The 19,581-nt window shown below is 34.1% G+C and overlaps 1 protein-coding gene across 1 annotated transcript in view; it reads right to left on the bottom strand.

Annotated features, from left to right (window-relative positions):
• KIAA1109 (KIAA1109 ortholog) overlaps window positions 1–19,581 on the bottom strand; it is a 194,850-nt gene that overhangs the window by 10,881 nt on the left and 164,388 nt on the right. Inside the window, exons 66-78 of the mRNA XM_011948638.1 lie at window positions 18,480–18,660; window positions 17,748–17,949; window positions 16,047–16,208; window positions 15,380–15,519; window positions 12,946–13,147; window positions 8,800–9,000; window positions 7,859–8,038; window positions 5,653–5,790; window positions 4,632–4,889; window positions 3,707–3,857; window positions 3,115–3,272; window positions 2,762–2,954; window positions 2,330–2,547 (exon numbers count right to left, since the gene is read on the bottom strand). Coding sequence (XP_011804028.1) covers window positions 2,330–2,547; window positions 2,762–2,954; window positions 3,115–3,272; window positions 3,707–3,857; window positions 4,632–4,889; window positions 5,653–5,790; window positions 7,859–8,038; window positions 8,800–9,000; window positions 12,946–13,147; window positions 15,380–15,519; window positions 16,047–16,208; window positions 17,748–17,949; window positions 18,480–18,660 — 2,384 coding nt within the window. The remainder of the gene's footprint in view (window positions 1–2,329; window positions 2,548–2,761; window positions 2,955–3,114; window positions 3,273–3,706; window positions 3,858–4,631; window positions 4,890–5,652; window positions 5,791–7,858; window positions 8,039–8,799; window positions 9,001–12,945; window positions 13,148–15,379; window positions 15,520–16,046; window positions 16,209–17,747; window positions 17,950–18,479; window positions 18,661–19,581) is intronic.

Genomic DNA, 19,581 nt, shown 5'->3' with positions numbered 1-19,581 from the left:
AAAAAAAAAAAAAAAAAAGAAAGAAGAAAAAAACAAAAACCTAGTATGTCTATAATGACTGAGTTACAAAGTACTTGCATGAAATTTTATGTAATTTCTTATAACTCTGTAAACTAGATATTTCATCTTGAATGATTTCAAGTGAAGAAGCAGAAGAACAAAGAAGTTAAGTGAACCAGTAACTGGAAGACCTAGAAATCAAATGCATACCCCCTTATTTTAAGTACTGCTTTTAAACTCTTATATTCCTTTGCTACTCAAAGCAAGGTCAGAGGGCCAGCAGAATCAGCATCACCTGGGAGTTTGTGAGAAATGCTAACTCTTAAGTCCACCTGTGCCTACTATATCAAAATCTATATTTCAGTAACATCTCCAGGGGTTTCAGATGCATGTTAAAGTTTGAGAAGCACTAATCAAACATACAAGGTATATTTTCCATTTTTTCCAATAACATTCCTTTTGGCTGTTTTCCATACCTCTCACCCATAATCCAACCAAAGATCATGAATTGCATTCAACTATTATGTTTTCCTTTAAACAATTCCTAAGCCTTTATGTTTGTTTTTTTGTGACAAGGAGTTTTTTTGAAGAATCCAGGCATTTTGCAGAACATCCCTCAATTTTTATATGCCTAATATAAATTCTAGTTTAAAGGAAATACATGGACTAGAGGAAAAACATAAATGACAACACAGGAAGTAACTGAAAAAGATTTAGAAGGTAGGGCATTCTTTAGGACAGTTGGCTACATCTCCTCAACAAGTCAATTCATATAAAAAATGAACTGTGCTAAATTAAAAGAAGGCAAAGGAACATAACCACATTTAACCTGTGAGCTTGGATTGGATAAACTGGTTTGGACAAAACCATTATAGAGGACATTTTTAGATCAATCATGGAAATCAATGTGTTTTGAAAGCTAAAGGAGATAATTAGCAAAATGGAAAGTTGGAGATTGTTGACATACAAAATGGTATGAATTTTGATATTTTCTTAAAATGTATTAAATGTATTTCTTAAAATAAGGAACTGGTCCCCAGGTAGACAGATACATAGAAAAATATCTGGAGGTATATGCTCTAAGGTATTCACAGTGATGTCAGACGAGTGGAACATGATGGTTTTATTTTTTGCTTCTCTTGTGTATTCTAGTTTCTTTTCAATGTACACATATTACTTCTGTGATAATAAAGTTACTAAAACTTTATTCTGACTGCTTCTCACCACTTACACCTCTATCATCCTAGTGAAAGCCATCATTTCTTGCCTGGACTCTTGCAATGGCTTCCTTACAATAATGATGTAACTATGTATGTAACAATGGTAATGGTAACTATTGCAGTGGTTTCCTTCCATTCTTAACTGCCTATAGTCTGTTCTTCACACAGTAGCCAGAGTGAGCTTTAAAAGGGAGTATTTTTTAAAAAGGTAAATCAGATATCAGATGTGTTTAAAACTGTGATAGCTAAACATCATATTAAAAATCTTATCTGGGGTATACCTCTGTGAATTCATGTCCACCATTTTCATACTTGCTCATTTCTGTTTCAGCTACAGTGGCAACATTAATGATCCTCAGGCCAAGTTTGTTCCTACTAGGGGAACTTTGGACTCAATATCCCCCTATGCCTGGAACTCTCTTCCCCCACATCTTAGCCTTGTTCTTTCATTCACATTTCCACTAAAATGTCACTTCAGAAAAGGCCTAAATGATCACACTTTCTAAAATAGCTGTCCTCACATTTAATCATTCTCTATATTCTTCCCGTTTTGTTCTTTTGCTTATTAGCACTTCTCTCTAACTGAAATTATCTTACATATTTAGTTAGTAAATTTATTAGGGTCTTTCTCTCCCATTAGAATCTATGCTTCATGAGGGTAGTGATTTTGTCCATCACTAGATCTCCTGTGCCTAGAATAGTGCCTAAGCACGTGGTTGTAGCTTAATAAATATTTGCCAATTGAATTACTAAGTGAAAATAATGATCTGCTTAATACCACTCACCTAGTAAATCCAAATTGATATTCTGACTCCATAGACATTCTAAACCAAAACATGATATTGTCATAAATAGTATTCCAAGAGTGTGGAGTGAGTATGGATGCAGATGCACTGCAGCAGAGGGAAGAGATAACAAATGATGTCTTCCTAAATAATGGCCTCTAATTCCATTGGCAGGTAGAAAATCTGGCCCTTTGCTAACTGAGTGGGATAAAGAGCCTGTGGGCTATTTTCTAAGTAGGGCATACAGATTATTATTTTAAATTAAGAATGTAACATATTTAGTGAAAGATAAAGCATATATAAAAGCTTAATTCTAATTCTTACATTGTTCTTGTGAACTTTTTTCTAGGTTGCTAGTCATTGTCTTTGGCGGAAGATAAGGAACTGGTCCCCAGGTAGACAGAGCTCGTTTGCTGGTATCAAATTGTTGTGTGAAAAATTCCTGGAGTTTCATTCCTATTTTTATCAGATCTGGTGTGGTTGATCTTGATATCATTACTTGGAAAATATCCCACTTCAAATCTCCATGGACGAAAATCTCACTAGAGCATAAAACAGAATCTTTGTCACGTGTCTTACGGAAGGTACTCAAAAAGTACAAGAAACATTTTCTTCCCCCACCCAGCTTTTTAATTTGTATTAATTGCATAATAAATAAGAGTTTTGTAAGAAAAATTGCTGTTTTCTCACCAGATGATAGACAATATGTTGAGAACAGTCATGTAAATTGTCCAAAAAGCAATCCTTAATAAATACCTTTTATCAGTTATGCTTGAATCCAATGTATTATACAGGTTTACTTTCCATTCATCCTGAAGCTTAAGATCAGCATTACTGAAGATGCCCATGAGGATACTTGAGCCCATGTAATCAACACGAGCTTCAGTAGAACCCATAGTAATCTGAATTTTGTGACTGGGTTGCTGATTTGGATGTTCAGAAATATGAGCTAAAATAGAAACAATAATTTTCACAGACATGTCCACAGGAAAAACTCATGAGAGTCAATTTCCAAAAGCGTTTTTTTTGATACCTATCTATCTGTCTATCTATCTATCTATCTATCTAACTTAAGGATATGTTAGATCAGTTGTAAAATTTCAACATACCAACCATCTCCAAAGCATTAACATCTATGGTCCCTCCAACTACTCCTCCTTTAGAATCTAATTGTGATCTTCCCAGACCAACAGACATGCTAATCTCTCGATCACGATTACTTCCTACTGAGAGACGGCCCTGGCTCTTCAAACCACTAGTTGTCCAACTAAAAAATGAAAAAAAAGGTTATTAGATATATAGTTTCCAGTGTCATGAATTAAAACAGGATTTAAATTAAAAAGGAGTTAAATCAGTTTATTTAAAAGGTCAAGTTTGACAATGAAACAACATACTTTTTATAAAAACTATGTGGTAAATATCTGAATATTAACATTGATAATGAAGCTTTACTCTTCGCTAGAAAATTACCCTGTTCTCTTTATAATTGATTCCCTTTTTATAGAACATATATTTCATGCTGTTTTATATTGCAGTATCCTTAGAATTAAGCCGTTTTCAGGATAAAACATTTTCCATCGTTTATCTACTATTTTTTTCAAATATTTAGCATTCAAAAAAGGTTCTGAATATCTTTACTACAATAGAAGAAAAATTACAAAAAATGATTAAATATATTTCCTTTGTATCTGAATAGCTTACGTTGTATTTCCCATTACATTACTCATATTCATTTGAACGTTTAATTGCTTCAAGTTGATAGCAAACACGACAAGTGTTTCCCATGGGGTCCCTTGTTGGCTTGCTGCTTTGTTTGATTTGTTAAAAGGAGTTGATGTTTTTGAAAGTGAATCTAAAAATAGAAAAATCAAATACATGTTCATTCACATAAATGCCAAGCTAGTTACAAAGCAAAAACTATTTTTATCGCTATAATCCAAAAAGTAAAAATATAATATTCTTGTATTAGAATCTAATGTTTAATAGTTATATTGCCTCTAAAATAATAGTTACCATTTACTAAATGTTTATAAGTGCTGGCAGCTTTACCTCTTGCAAGCTCATAAAATTATGTATGGCCCCCATTTTATATGAGGAAATTTTGGTGTGCACGGGATATAACAGCACAGATCATGCATCACCCTATGATTTTGTTTAACAAAGAAGAAAATCATAAGGTGCCAAATACAGGACTCAAAGGCAGAAACCATTCAGAAATGCAGATGCTGGTTGGGGTACCTGTTTTGTGTTCTTATGGACTTAGTATGTATCTTGAATCCTGCATTTGCTCATTATATTTTAATCTTTTGACAAGAACTACATCATTCATTTTTATACAGTCAGGCACAAGTACAAGCCCAAGGCCAAACCCATATGGAGCACACAGACAATATGCTAATTACTCTCCCCTTATCCATTTGCAAACCTACTGGCCATCTAGCTGTCTTGATGGCAATACTTTGAAATGTTTGTTTTGTTGTTTTTACTGTGTTTGGGGATTTTTTTTTGACATGTCATAAAAACCTCAAGAGTATTTTTCCTATGGTTAGGGCTGAAATCTGAGAGTAACTAAAACTTTATCCTGAGAACACTGTAGGGCTACTGATAACAAAAAGAGCAGTGTTACCTCTTCGAGGAACTGAAGAATCAGATACGCTCCTTGATCTTATGGAAGCTGGGGATTTTAGGCTCTGTCCTACTGTCCCTGGTGACATGGTACTGTTTGTCATATGCTCATTGAACATATTAGGTGACTGAGGCATGTGGGTGAAGGAGGCTGACTGACTTGGCTGCTCCCAGGTCTTGCAGTAAGCTTTTCTTGATGATTCAGGGGAAAGGTGCTGGCTTACACCTTCAATGGAATCTGGTGTCCCTGGGCCAGATGCTAGTAGAAAATACACAAAACAAACAAAAAATCCAAAGTAACAGGGTAAAATCCCTAAGTTATAAAATAATTTCACCCATCCATCATTTCTAATCACATTACATATTCCTTCTAGTTCTCTATTTAGCAGCTGTGCAGCAATTTACAGTTTGCAAAGAACATTCCAGTATTTTGTTTAAACTCCATGAAAAGAGCAAAACAGGAGCTCTGGTCCCAGTTCACAGGTGAGGGAATACACTCAGACTTAGGGTTTCTCATATTTACCTCAGTATGTAACTGACTCTACTTTTCATTTCCAAGAATCTCTTGATTTCATTACCTACAACAATATCTAAATCCAGCAGACAAATGCAGGCAAGATAGTAACATGTCCCCAGCATCTTCTGTTTCCCATGCTTAATTAACCATGATTAACTTGGATATTTAAAAGGATTACAGAGTAATCATTATAGAATAAATGTACTAACAAATTGACTAATTTACAAATTTACTAATTTGTTAGGATAGTTATAGAATAAAAAGTCAGCTAGAACGTAATCTCAAGGAAGACAAGACTTTTTGTCTGTTTAGTCCTCTGACATATCCTCAGTGCTAATATATTCCTTGTGGTTGGCATACTAGAGGGTAGAGGGGCCCAATGGACATTTCTTGAATGACTGAATGCGTCACATGATACACCCTACCAAGTAAGATCACATTTGTGTTATCAATTGTGGGTCTTGCTGCTACTGTAACCAAAATTAAAATTACATAACAAGCTTACTTGGCAAATTTATAGTTTGGTCTCCAAGGAATAGACGTCTTGCAATACTTCTTCTATACCATGCTCTTGGAAATGCCAGAATTTCACTGAGTCGGCGCATATCATATTTAAACGAGGCAGACCCTATATCACAAACAGCTGATACATAAATAACATTTGTTAGTACAGATTTCTAAAACCTTTAATGTTTTCACATGCTAGGTATAAGACAGGGTTATTATAAAGCTGAATTATACTTAAGTTACATATTATGATTAGTAAGTGACGTGTTCTTGCACAAATTACAAAAACAGCATATTCTAACATTGTTAGTACCATTTCCCTTTTTTGAGGTGATGGCAAGTTGGAATTCTATTATCACTTTATCATGAACTCCTCAGAGAAGTCCTAAAGATCAGTCTGATAGCCAGCTTTCAATTTTAATACAACAGTCTTTTCTATTATGGAAAATGAATGATCAGGATGAGCTGATATACAAATTTTCTCAAAAGGAATTGTAAACCAAATAGCTGTGTGGCAGGGACTACTATTTTCCTATCAGACTAATAGCAGTGACTTTAGACAAAAAACATTTTGATGGCCTTCTTCCAGAGTTCTGCTCTGGAGCATTCTTCTACTCCTGTTGTATGTGCTCTTCTATTCTTCTACCATAGTTTCTATAGGGTTTACATGCCAATGACTCCCACAGCTAAAACTTCTGTTTTTGTCTGAGCCCATACCTACACAGCCATAGCCCCTAAGTCAGTTGTCTACCAGAACCTTCCACCTAAATGTCCTATAGACATTTCCTTCTTTATTTTCTAAATTAATGGCTTCACTGCTCCTTCAGTCATCTAAGCTAAAAGTTTGAGGCATTCTTGTCTCCTCTATTGCCCCTAATACAATTTGTACTCAAGCTTATGGATTCTCTTCTCTCTCTCTCCAACCCACTCCTCATTCCCTTTTCTCCTTTTTTACTGCCATAGTTCATGCTCTCATCTGCTATTGCATGGTCTATTTCAGCAGCCTCCTCAAGCATCTTTTCTTTCCTATCTTTCAGGCTACCATCAACTCTCTTTCTAAAACACCATTCTGAAGCATCACCCCATTTCTTAACCTGTAATGGCTTCTCTAATGGCTTTTAACACAACAATTCTGATTATGCCGAAATAATCAGAACCCAATTCTTTAACTTCCGTATGATAGGAGTCCTTACACAATCAGGTCCTATTTTATCAACTTTGCCTCTAGCCTCTCTCTTTCTGGCTCCATCTACTTTGTACAACCAATTAAATGTTCACTAATACCCTATGCTTTAGCCACAGCAAATCAAAGTATATGATCCAGAAGCATACATTTTGATGCTTCTGTGCCATTGAATACCATGTTGCTACCTCCAATAATATTCCTACTCATTTTTCAAAATGTGGGCCAAATAACATTTCCTATGTGAAGCCTTTTCTGATTTCTCATATAAGACAGAATTTATTGTTTCCTCCTCTTTATATAAAGCTCCATTATAGCATTCATTATCCTGGACTCATTCATTTGTCTACACATAAGACCTTGTCTTATTCATGCCTGTTCCCCTCAATCACCTAGCAATCTCAAGTAAAAGTTTACCCTAAAACACAGGCTTAATATATATTTGCAGAATATTGGGTTAAGTGAACATACTGTACTTATTTGATTCATAATTATGAAAGCTTTTACTCAGTATTCTGGATTCTTCAGAATGTCTATTTGCATTTAATTTTAAATACTCAAATCACAATGTAAAGGAAATGAATGATTTGCCCATAGTTATATAGCTGTTTATAAAACCAGCAATATATTTGCACACAATTCAAGGTCTTCTGACGTCAAGTAAACATTTTTAAACATCACTCATCACGTTTTAGTGTTTTAAGCATTTATAATTAGAAAAACAAAAAGAAACCGTACCAATTCATGGTGGAGAAAAAGTGAAGAAAAGAAGCAACTTCTACTGATGTAATTGGGCATATTTGGCCCTTGGGTGATATGTCTATTTATCTAGAAATTATATTCCTAACATTGATTACTTGGATTGAGACAGTACCATAGGCTGGGCATTCCTCTCCTTTATATCAACTTATCACTGAAAGCTTAACATTAAGTGACTTAATATTTAAACACTACTAAAACAGAGGCCATTATTTAATTTTGGAAAACAATATTTTAACTTAAAAACTATAAAATTGAGTACCAGATATATTTATTAATGTAGTGTCCATTTTGCTTGTAGACTTGCTTACAGACTGACTTTCAAAAAATGAGGCACCTCCTGAACGCCTGATCCGTGACAAGCTCACTTTTACAAACTCAAGGTTTATACTGAGTGAATCTTTTCGACCAGTGACTGAAGTGGGCTCCTCATCCACATTGCCTTTAAAACAAACAAACACAACCCCCACATCTATGTATACATATATATACACAGCTGTCTAGTTAGGTGAAAATTATCTAATACACTGTAATATGCCATGAATTAAAATCACTTGAGGTAAAAATTTAAGCAGAGTGATGTAATGAGCATTAGCTTTCCTAACAACAATTTAAGAGGTTCAAACCCATAAACATAATTGGTGATTTTTACAGCCCTTCTCCAACAATAGCAATTAGAATTGACATGGAATATATGTTTTCATCATTTATTTAAATACAAGTCAAGAGTTAGTTACTAATAAGCTTTTATGCATTTGCAGTGGTTCATCTGCACTTCAAAGCGACAATGAAATTTGATTTCACTAAATGGCTGACTTAAATTATAGTCTCTTTTTAAATTAACAAATGTGACCCATGCACTTTAAAATTTTACTTTCTATATAATTTGTTATGTAAACGGACAGTGATTTGCTAAGACATTTAAACATTTCAGTGACATAAGTAATCTCTGATATCCAGAGATTACTGTGCTGTGTATATCACTTAGAAAATATTCTGAATTTTAAAATTCTTGTATAATTTAGTTCACCTGAATTACTTATTGTATATGTATACTTATTATGTAAATATGAGACAGGTATTATCAAAGAGGAAAAATATAAAAATGATCTTGGATATGTCCCTTATGATTTATGAAAATAAAGCTTGGAAGTTTGAAAACACGCTGTAAATCTGAAAAAGACATGAACATGCAAAGTATACCTAATCCTCCTGATCCAGGTGTAAGGCCAGAAACAGCAGTTTTTTGTTTCCCTGCTCCGTATGGATGAAATACATAAAGGGAAAAGTCAGACATGCATGCAGTGAAGCTCAAGCCAGATGAACTACTGCTGGAACTGGTCAGGTCTGACTGACTACTGCTATGTCGACTTCGGCCAAGAGGGCTGCCTAGTCCTGATGAACCTACAGTGAGCACAGGAAATTGAAAATATAAGCCACAAGAAAAAAAGGCCAGTCAATAATATGTTCTTAAGAACCAAACATGACTTCAGAGTAAAATGGAGACACTCAAACATATCAATAGATTTAACAGATCAATAGATTTAAATCCTTAAAACTGAAATAAAGACTTAGATGTATTTTCCAATTAATTTACACCAGGGTTGAATACTCTGTTCATCCTTAAAACAATTATTTTTATATATATGTTTGGCCTACTGCATGGTTTCCTGTTTTCTCCTTGACTCCTAGAAGCAGGCAGTGGAAGAGGCCCAAAATAGCTGGGGCTTAAGCAAAAGGGGAGGAGAACATACTGTAAAAAATCTATATCATATACTTGGAGTCCACATTTCAGTAGATGCAGTGGAAACAGGGCAAGGTATGCAAATGCAGAAAGTAAAAAGATCTCGTGTGGAGAGCCAAGTGTCCTTGTTGGTAACATTTACTAGGGATGGACAGGTAAATTCCAAAAACATTAAAAAAAGAGACTGTTTGAATAGATTATTAAATGATTTTGCTGGTGATTCCAAAATGTATGTCCAGACCAGACCTCCTTTGGATTTATATATTACAATTGCCTACTTGACCTCCTATTACAATGGCTCACAGGCATTTAAACCAAACTGTACTCTTGATCTTTTTCCTTGAATTTGCTTTTCTTCCAGTGGGCCCCATCTCCAGTAAATGAATACTTCATGAAAATAGCTCAACCAGGCTGGGCGCAGTGGCTCATGCCTGTAATCCCAGCACTTTGGGAGGCTGAAGCGGGCAGATTATGAGGTCAGGAGCTTGAGACCAGCCTGACCAATATGGTGAAACTCCATCTCTACTAAAAATACAAAAACTAGCCGGGCGTGGTGGCATTCGCCTGTAATCCCAGCTACTCAGGAGGCTGAGGCAGGAGAATTCTTTGAACCCAGGAGGTGGAGGCTTCAGTGAGCCGAGATGGCACCACTACACTCCAGCCTGGGCAACAGAGTGAGACTCCATCTCAAAAAAAATAAATAAAAAGAAAATAGCTCAACCAAAACCTGGGAGTTATGTGTCATCTTTCCTACTCCTGACTGTCTGTCATGCAGTTTATCATTCATCATTTCTATATCTCAGGTATATAAAGTCTGTCCATTTCCTTCCATCTCACTGCTGCCGTTGTAGTTTAAGCAATGATTAACTCTGCCTGGACTACAGAAACAGTTCTCTTTGCCTCGTCCTACTCCAGTCAACTGCCGCACTGCAGCTGGACTGGTATTCTAAAAGTATGTATGTGAATCATATCCACTCCCTTGCTTAACCTTTCAGTGGCTTTCCCACATGAGTTGACTCTTTCCTATCTCTCTAAACCCTTCTTATGCCAGTCTCCACACTTAACAATGGCTCTTTTTTCCTTTTTGTTATTCAGAGTTGCCAAACTGTTTCTTCTTTGTGGATTTTGTATTCTCTCCCAGGAGTGTCCGTTCCCCCAACTCTCTGCTTGGCTAACTCATACTTACCTCACGTTTCCATTTAAAATCAGCTTGTCTGCTGGGCTATTATTTGTTTCTCCAAATTCAGTTTAGGTTCCACATTAGTAAGTATGAACCACGTCTATTAGCTAAGTTCACTATTACTATGCCCTAGCACTGACCCAGACCACAAAGATCCTTTGAAAGAATGGATATTGTCGCAACCTATATATTCTCATGATCATTCCTTGAATATTTTATAATGATAAAATGAGGGGTGCTATTCATTTCTGTTGTTTTCTAAGGAATCATAAAATTTGGGCATAAAAAAGTTTCTCATTTCATATTCCTTTCACTACCTATTCCTAGCATGGTGCATATATACTGCTATAATAATTTAAGTGCTAATAATTTATGACATTAGGACAGTTTGTCATTAAGAAAAAGATTAACATTCCAAAAGAGAAATGGGCATGGGCATATATTTACCACTCCCAAGAAATAGCTAATGAAGTAATAGAGTACAGATTAATAAAATCCAATTTTAATCCATCACATTGACAATGATTAAAATTAAATTTAAAGCAGTGTTGGGAATACAATGAACTGGTGTCCATACACACTGTGGTGAGAGTGTAGAAATGTTAGGTCTTACCAGAAAGCAAATGTATCAAACACTTTCAAAATGTTCATACTTCCTAACCTAGAAATTCCACTTTTAAGAATTTCTCCTAAGAATATATCTTTGTTTAAAAATATTTACATATAAAGATGTTGACTTTAGTATTATTTTGAAAGCAAAATAGTCCATGGAATCTCAAGTATATGATCAAACTGATGGAATATCTTATAGCCATTACTTTTAGAGATGAATATTTAATAATTTAGGAAAATATGATATTTTAAATTTTAAAAAGTTACATAGAAGAGACCATATTTCAATTTTTGCCTTGGAAAAAGATTGTATCACTATAGAAATGTTGTAGTGTTATCAAAGATAACACTGGTTATCTAGGATAAAGGGATATTCTCATTTTCATTTCACCTTTAGTACTTTTCATTTTCTATAATGGTGAGTGTAAATTTTATAATCAGAAAATGTTTTTCAAAAACCAACACTACCACTTAAAATATTTTGTTGACAACACAACTCCAACAGCAATATTTTGGAGCTAAGTACTAGATAATGGGTGACCACATTAGCAAAATCTTTATTTCTAAGATATCAACCTTTTTGTTTTCCAATTTTGTGACAACTTTCAAAGATTCACACAGCAAAACAAATGATATAACAATTTCCCGACTAGTACAAGTAAATACTGTGTTCAAGATATAATTTCAATTTTTCAAAGATGAATTTTGGAATGCTTTCTCACAAGCCAGTTTGTAATAATTTTTCCAACTGATGCTTGATGAGATTATTAGAATAAAGATTTGAATCTAAGATGACTCTCAAAAAGTAGGACCCAAAGCCTAAGCTGTATTTCCTTAAAAATCAGAAAGGTAATTTGCTCTCCATAGTCTTCATGCCTCTCAAAAATGGAATTTGGGATTTTATTTTTTTCACTCTTAATGCAAGCCTTCTCAGCCTTGCCCTTATTGACATTTTCAACCAGATAATTCTTTGGGAGTGGAGGGGGTTGTCATATATACTATAGAATGTTTACTAACATCTCTTGCTTCCCTTCTAGCTGCCAGCTGTAAACCCTCAGTTATGACTATCAAAATTGTCTCCTAATATTGCCAACAAGATAGCTCCTGGTTAAGAACCACTATTTTAACTATATTCCAGTCTTATCAGTTTTCATTCAGTCTAGTCTCTTTTTTCCAGAGGTATTCAATAAAATCTTTACCATTTGCATGTGTGATCTCTGTTTCATTTTTAGGGCAGAAATGGCACCCAGCTTTAACATAGTGAGGAATGCCTATCATCTCAGGAAATCAATTGTATTTTAAAAACAAAACCTTTATGAAACACATATTTGAGTTAGATAACCAAATTTGCCCTTTAAAAATACATATGCTACTGCTACTTGATACAATTTTCATTCAGTGTGATAAAAAATCCCTGTAAGGTAACACTATGTTTCTTATTTTCCATTTATAATACTGATTACTCCTGAATGTCAAGTATAGCTTAAGATAAAAGATATTCAAAAGTACTTGAATGTGTGAATTACTATATAGTAGTTATGTCATAGCGCTTGTAGTATGTACATTCAAGCCAAATTCAAAATACTGTCTAATTGCCATTCAGCTAAAAATAGAAACCAAAGGGTACTCAAGTTCAAGTAACACATGAAATATACTCAAAACATTGGTCTACTATAGATTTCTTTCTATAAATAATCCTCAGATATTCCCGTTTTCCAAATATACTTAAAAATATGTATTAATTACATTAAAATATTCATTTAAAAATAGTATTTGGTTTTATACTAAAGGAATAAAAAAACATTATCTATACCTGGTATTCCAGTTTTGCTAGCAGAAGTCTTTGTTCCACTCTGAGTAGCATTACCTCCAGGGGATAAAGTCTCTGCAGGATATGTAGTCCCTAAAGTCTCCAGTTCTCCTCGGTTTGAAGAAAACACCAAATCCAGGGATGGCAGCTTTAACATGCATTCTACTCTTGATACTGGTAAACAGCTAAATTTTATCTGTGAGGGCTAAAAATAACAGAAAGAAAAGGTTTCCAGGAACTCGATAAATGAAAAGTTTTAAATGGAAATAATATTGAAATGTTCAAATAAACTTAAGAAACTTTTTTTTTAACAGAAAGAAATGAAGTATATCACCTGAACTCATACATAACCCACAACATCTACAGGGAAGTTAAGAAATTTCACCTTGGATTTCAAAAGTTACATTTAATTTCCATTTCTGTCTACATATATTGATCATGTTTACTCATTTGATACTTAAGATTTTGTGTTTATTGTCCTAGCTTTTTTAAACAGAAGCATGATATAAAAATAAAAATGTGTAAACAAAATGCTATCATTTTAAAAAACCTAAATATTTGAGGAGCCATCTCAGAACAATAAGACGGTTGACCCTTGAACACCACAGGTTTGAACTGTACTGGTCCAATTAACATATGGATTTTTTTCAGCCAAACATGGATTGAAAATACAGTATTTGGGGTGAAAAACCCGCATATACAGAGGGCTGTCTCTCTTCTTTTTTAGTAATTCCTCAGGGCTGACTGCGGGACTTGAGTATGTGTGGATTTTGGTATACATAGTGGGGGGCAGGGGTAGTGCTAGAGCCAATCTCCTAAGTATATGGAGGGACTGTATTTAGATATTTAGATAGTTCAGAACCTTAAAAATATTTATGCTCATATTAAACTTGTTCATAATAACAAAGGTTGGTTATAGTTCAGAACCTTAAAAATATTTATGCTCATATTAAACTTGTTCATAATAACAAAGGTTGGTTTTTGTTTTTTTAGAGACAGGGTCTCACTCTGTTGCCCAGGCTGGACTGCAGTGGTGCAATTATGGCTCATTGCAGCCTTTGAACCTATCAGTCTCAAGCAGTTTTCCCATCTCAGCCTCCCAAGTAGCTAGGACCACAGATGCACACCATCACACCTGGCTAATTTTTTTTTTTTCCTGGTAAAGATGGGGTCTCCATTTGTTGTCCAGGCTGGTCTCCAACTCCTGGGCTCAAGTGTTCTACCCACCTCAGCCTCCCAAAGTGCTGTGATTACAGGTGTGAACCACTGCACCCAGCCCAAAGGTTTTATAACCCTCAAGCCCTCATTCATTCTGTTTTCATCAGGCCTTTAAGCTAGCTAAAAATTCTACAATGTAAGACTGAAGCTCTTTGGCCACATTAACGTTATAGAAGATAGTTGGAACAGATGACCATTAGTGTTTCCTTTACTCTTAAGATTGATTATTAGATTTTAATTGAGGATCAACTAAACCCTGAAGTTTTGATACAAGTAGTTTTAAATCCTCCTTGATAAACAGATTTAATTAAATATATACTATACTTGGTATAGTATATATGCTTATATATAATATATACTAATATTATATATTTGGTATAGTATATATGCTAATATATACTCTCAAAGGCCTATTGGTAGGACTGCATTTTAGAATAAAATATTAAATAAAAACTAGGTAACGCTTAGCAAAATTTTTAATAAAAGTACTATTGTGACTTTACATCTCAATTACACTTTGTATCTGCCCAGAAAGAACTATAATGGCAAGAAATTAAGGTGCCAAAATAAAGGCATAAAATGCTTACAAAAGGGTTTTAACTTAAATATTTTTATTTTTGCCACAGAAGTATGAGTTTTAATTTTTGAAAACCCAAAGATCTATGAAACTTCTTGGTAGAAAAGTGAATATAGATGATCTCCAATTTAGGATTTTTCTACTTTATGATGGGCAAAAGTGATACACATTCAGTAGAACCTGTATTTTGAGGACCCACACAACCATTTTGCATTTCACTTTCAGTAAACATTCAATAAATTACATGAGATATTCAAGATTTTATTATAAAAAAGGCTTTGTGTTAGACAACTTGACCCATCTGAAGAGTAATGTGTTCTGAGCACATTTAAGATAAGCTAGTTTAAGCTATGATGTTCAGTAAGTTAAGTGTATTAAATGTATTACTGACTTAATGCTATTCAGTTTGTGATGCGTTAATCAGAACTTAACAGCATCATAACTTGAGCGTCTGTATATACATAACATTTCACACATACTTCACAGATACTCAAGCAACCTCCAAGCTATTATAAACATACTAAAGGTTCATGAACCCGAGGTTAAGAAAACTTTTTAAACAGTAATAATGTTGAAGTGTTCAAATAAACTTAAGAAAAACATTCCTCTTTAAAACAAAAAGAAAGAAATGAAGCATATCACCTGAACTCGTACATAAACCACAACATCTACAGGGAAGGAAGAGTAAGCAGATGTTGAAGATGACACTAGTGATGTTGTTGATTCTTCCATAGGATCTGGTATTTCAAAATGTCCCATATCTTCATCTTGTGAGCTGACAGCTGTTTAAAATATCTGGTTAAGTTTTATTATTAGATCAAAGGCAAACTATTTATTAAAAGATCCTTATTGTTTATACAGGTGAGATGAGAGGTATGAACACCCAGAAACATTTGCTTCTGTAGCCCTTCATTCTATACGTTTTTCCCTGTTCACACCTCTTGCTCATTCCCCCAAACCCAAATTTTCCTGCTGCTATACCAAACACTGTACAAAGAAACTAGTGATTATATCCTTGCCCTCAAAGAGATTCCAGTCCAAGGGACACACTAAGGATGTAGAACCTAAATGTTAATTTTGTCATTAACTAGGTGGGGCCATGGGAAAGTTATGTAACCTTACCAGGACTTAGTTTCTTCATTTGTAAATGACAATTAGATGATCTCTCAAGTTCTTTTACAGTTTATAATTCTTTAATATTTATAATTGCATATATTATGTAATAATGTATAATAGCATTAAGAAAACCTTCTATATAATAAGATCCCAAAATATATGTGATGGGCAGGTATATAAGAAGGATGCTTACCTGTATAATTCCTTTCAATTGGTGTAATTGGGATAGTTTCCAGAGCTTTTTCCAGAAAGTCTAATAGGCAGGGACTGATAACCATTTCTTCTGGCAATGACTGAAGTGCTACCCAGGCATATAACTTGGCTGTTTTTACTCCTCCACTTCCTTTTCCTTTGGCTAGAACATTTAGAAATTCCATTTAATGGATTTTATAAAAAGTTCCAATTAAACAGAAATTTGAATTATATTAAAGTTTAATCAGGTGAAGTACCTCACATTTAAGGCCTTACAAGAAAATAATAAAAGTAGCAGGTTGATAGGAATGATATGTTAATGTTAGAATACAGAGGCAATTAATGACATATAATAAGGTGGTTATCCCTACTTGCTGTACGTCACAAGTTTTGGTCCAGTTTTTCAGCTTTATATTTTGCTTAGTCTCATTAGCATTAGTCATTTTGTCCATTGAAGAAGATATAGAGAACTTTAACAATATTTAGTGGCAAGTGAAGAAAAATGTCACTGTTTTCAGGCTTTCCTAGGCTTAGCTTGTACATATTTATAATGCTTCTGTATATGGGATGCCATTTCTCTTTCCTTTTACCTAACTAAATATATCTGCTTCAGGAGAATGAGTAAAACATCTAAGACTTAGCTAGCTTTGGCTAAGGTTTCCAACTCTTAACATTTATTAGTTGTTCAAATCTAGAAAAGACATCCAACTTTTATGAGCCTTAACGTTCCTCATTTATAAAAGGCGTTAATATCTGCCATGCACTTAATGGACACAGATGTGCCTTGTTAACTGAAAAGTGGTATTAGGCATTCTCAGCATAATTACCATTTTAAAAGGTTTATATATCAGGTTTTGTCTCCCAAATGAAACTTTTTCAAATAATTCTTGTCTAGTCTGATATTTTTTGGAAATCTTGCCATGTATGTACGGTATCATTCATGTGCTATGGTAGCCAGATTCCAAGATGACGTTCAATGATCCTTGCCTCCTGGTATTCATACCCTTGTGTAGCTTACTTCCATACTGACCTTCTACCACAAAGTTTTACTCATCACACAGGTCTCTTTTGGAGAACACTCAAGAAGCCCATTAGAGAAGCCTACATGAGAGGAACTGAAGTACCAATTAGCCAGTCACATGACTGAGACATGATGGAGGCAGATTTTTCAGCCCCAATCAGGTATTCAGATGACTCTAGCCCTAGCCAATGTCATGACTACAATCTTATAAAAGACCATGAGTTAGATCCACTGAGCCAAACTGTGCCTACATTTCTGATCAACAGAACCTGTGGTTGAGGTTATAAGTCATAAATTCTGGGTAATGTGTTATACAACAGAGAAGTAATAAATGTTTAAGCCCAATGTACTCTCACGTTTGATATTTCCATCTGATCATAAGCTCCCAAATTTGAGCTACATAAAACTACTCTTTTTATATGTACAGACCGAAAAATTTAAGTAAGTAAACTATTTGGTATATTGTTTATTTTATAACAGATATTCTAAAGTAATGTCAATTTCAAAAACAGGTGAAAATGGTTGGCCTACACTTCCATATATGAAGTCTGTATAGTCATTATTGACAAGTATATGTCCTTTTTTCTTAAACATGTGCATTGGAAAGTCTCAAAAGAACAAGTAGGTAATAACTGAAAATTTTAAAAATGACAAAAAATAGACTATATACTCCTTAAATACCTGCGGGAATAGGTGGGGGCTGGGGAGGAAGTAAGGTGTTAGTCTTGCTCTGGACAGTGCAAGGTAAAGGAGGAGAAGGAGGAGATGTTGCACAATCTTTCATACCATACAGCTTGGACTCTTTGGAGAGTGTTCTTGGCAAGGAAGATCCCCTGGAGGCATTAGGTGATTCAGTCTTTAGCGTCTTGGAATTGTAATGCAACTGTATTGAAATAAATAAACTTTTAAAATTAAAATTATGAAGATGAGGAAAATCAAGAAATATAGAAAAATGTAGAAAAGAACATTGGAAATCAGAAGGCTTTTAACTTTTAAAAGTTAGCTTTGTGATCCTGGCAGGTTTCTTTGCTTTTATTCATTTTTTAAAATAAAAAGGTAATTTCAGATAATCTTTAATGTCCTTTCAAATTGAATAGTCTATGATTCTATAATTCTAGAATCTAAAAAATTGTTTAATGAAGTTGCACTAGGCGAGGTTTAGCAACTTTGTTATGAATATCAATTTATTAAAAAACTGAACTTCTTTTCATCAAACTTCCATGGAAAATGCTATATAAATGAAGTGGGAACCTGCAGTTTTGATGTTCTTCTGTCCAGAATATGGCCATGTTAGACAAAAACGTTACTAAGTCTCATTTTAATATAATGAGAAAAAGATGAACATATATGATAGAAAATAAACATTGCTACCAATAGTCTAATCCCTTACCCTAGAGGCAATTAGGTTTTTACCTTTACATCAACTCCAGGAATGTAAAATACTGTTGTTTCTAAGTCACTAGGCTTTGTCTGTAGAGATGATGGCACTTTCTTGCCGGTCATTAAATGGGTGGTAGAAGCGTAATTAGTTTGAAACTTCTTCTTTTTTGAAGGTGAATCTTGATCTAAGCTCCTGGAACTTCGATCATAACTCCTGTGAACAGAAAAATGTTCTTATCGTTCTAAAAAATGACACATTTATCTCTTTTTTTTGTTTAAAAGCTAACTTTTATTTTTACAGTAAATGGAATATAATCCTTCATTTAGGAAGTTGAAAAAAACTAAAGTTCATCAGTATCCCTAGCGAGACTGGTTAATGCCTTGCATGAATGATGTAAATGTTGTATGTTCCATAACTATACAGGGCAGTTACCTTTATTCTTTCCTAAGGTCGTGACTTTCATTTGAACATACTAGGTTGAACCAAATGAAACTGCCCTTTATATAGGTAAAAATACAGCTAAATATTAGCAATTTATTATGGGTTATGGTTCAATCAAAAATAAACTAATAGTCATTCTTTTTATCATCACTACTTCATTTGTAAGAGATTTTAACTGTTTATAGTACCTTTTTATTTTATTTTATAAAAGCCTCAATTAAATATTTTATTATGGAAATTTTTGAACATATAAAAAGTAATCAGAATAGTATCATTAATGATCCTCCATGTTTCCACTACCCAGTTTCAATAATGGTCAGCATTCTTTTTATCTGCGTGTCCACCCATCCACTCAATTATAACTATTTTTTCTTTTACAGTTCATTTTTAGATTAGAAAAGAAAAAACTTAAAGAAAAAATATGTTAATCCTGTTTATATCATCATTTAGTTAGTGATGTAAACAAATAGTAAAGCTGCAGTTATATCCTGAACAGAATTTCAGTCTACTGAGGTCTGTGTAACTGTCTCCCAGTCTTTCTTGTTTCTTTATGAACTCATCAAAACTCTCAATAACTAAGATACTTCTGAGCACTATGTTGTTCTTTAAAACTGAAATATGTATAATACAGGGACAGACACTGAGAAATTCATGTATGTTAAAAGAATTCCAAAGATATAACTATTTTAATTT

Source organism: Colobus angolensis, unplaced genomic scaffold (assembly GCF_000951035.1).
Source record: "Colobus angolensis palliatus isolate OR3802 unplaced genomic scaffold, Cang.pa_1.0 Scaffold280, whole genome shotgun sequence".
Lineage (NCBI taxonomy): Eukaryota > Metazoa > Chordata > Mammalia > Primates > Cercopithecidae > Colobus > Colobus angolensis.
Note: the sequence above shows the minus strand (reverse complement) of the source record. Positions and strands in the feature narration are given on the sequence as shown.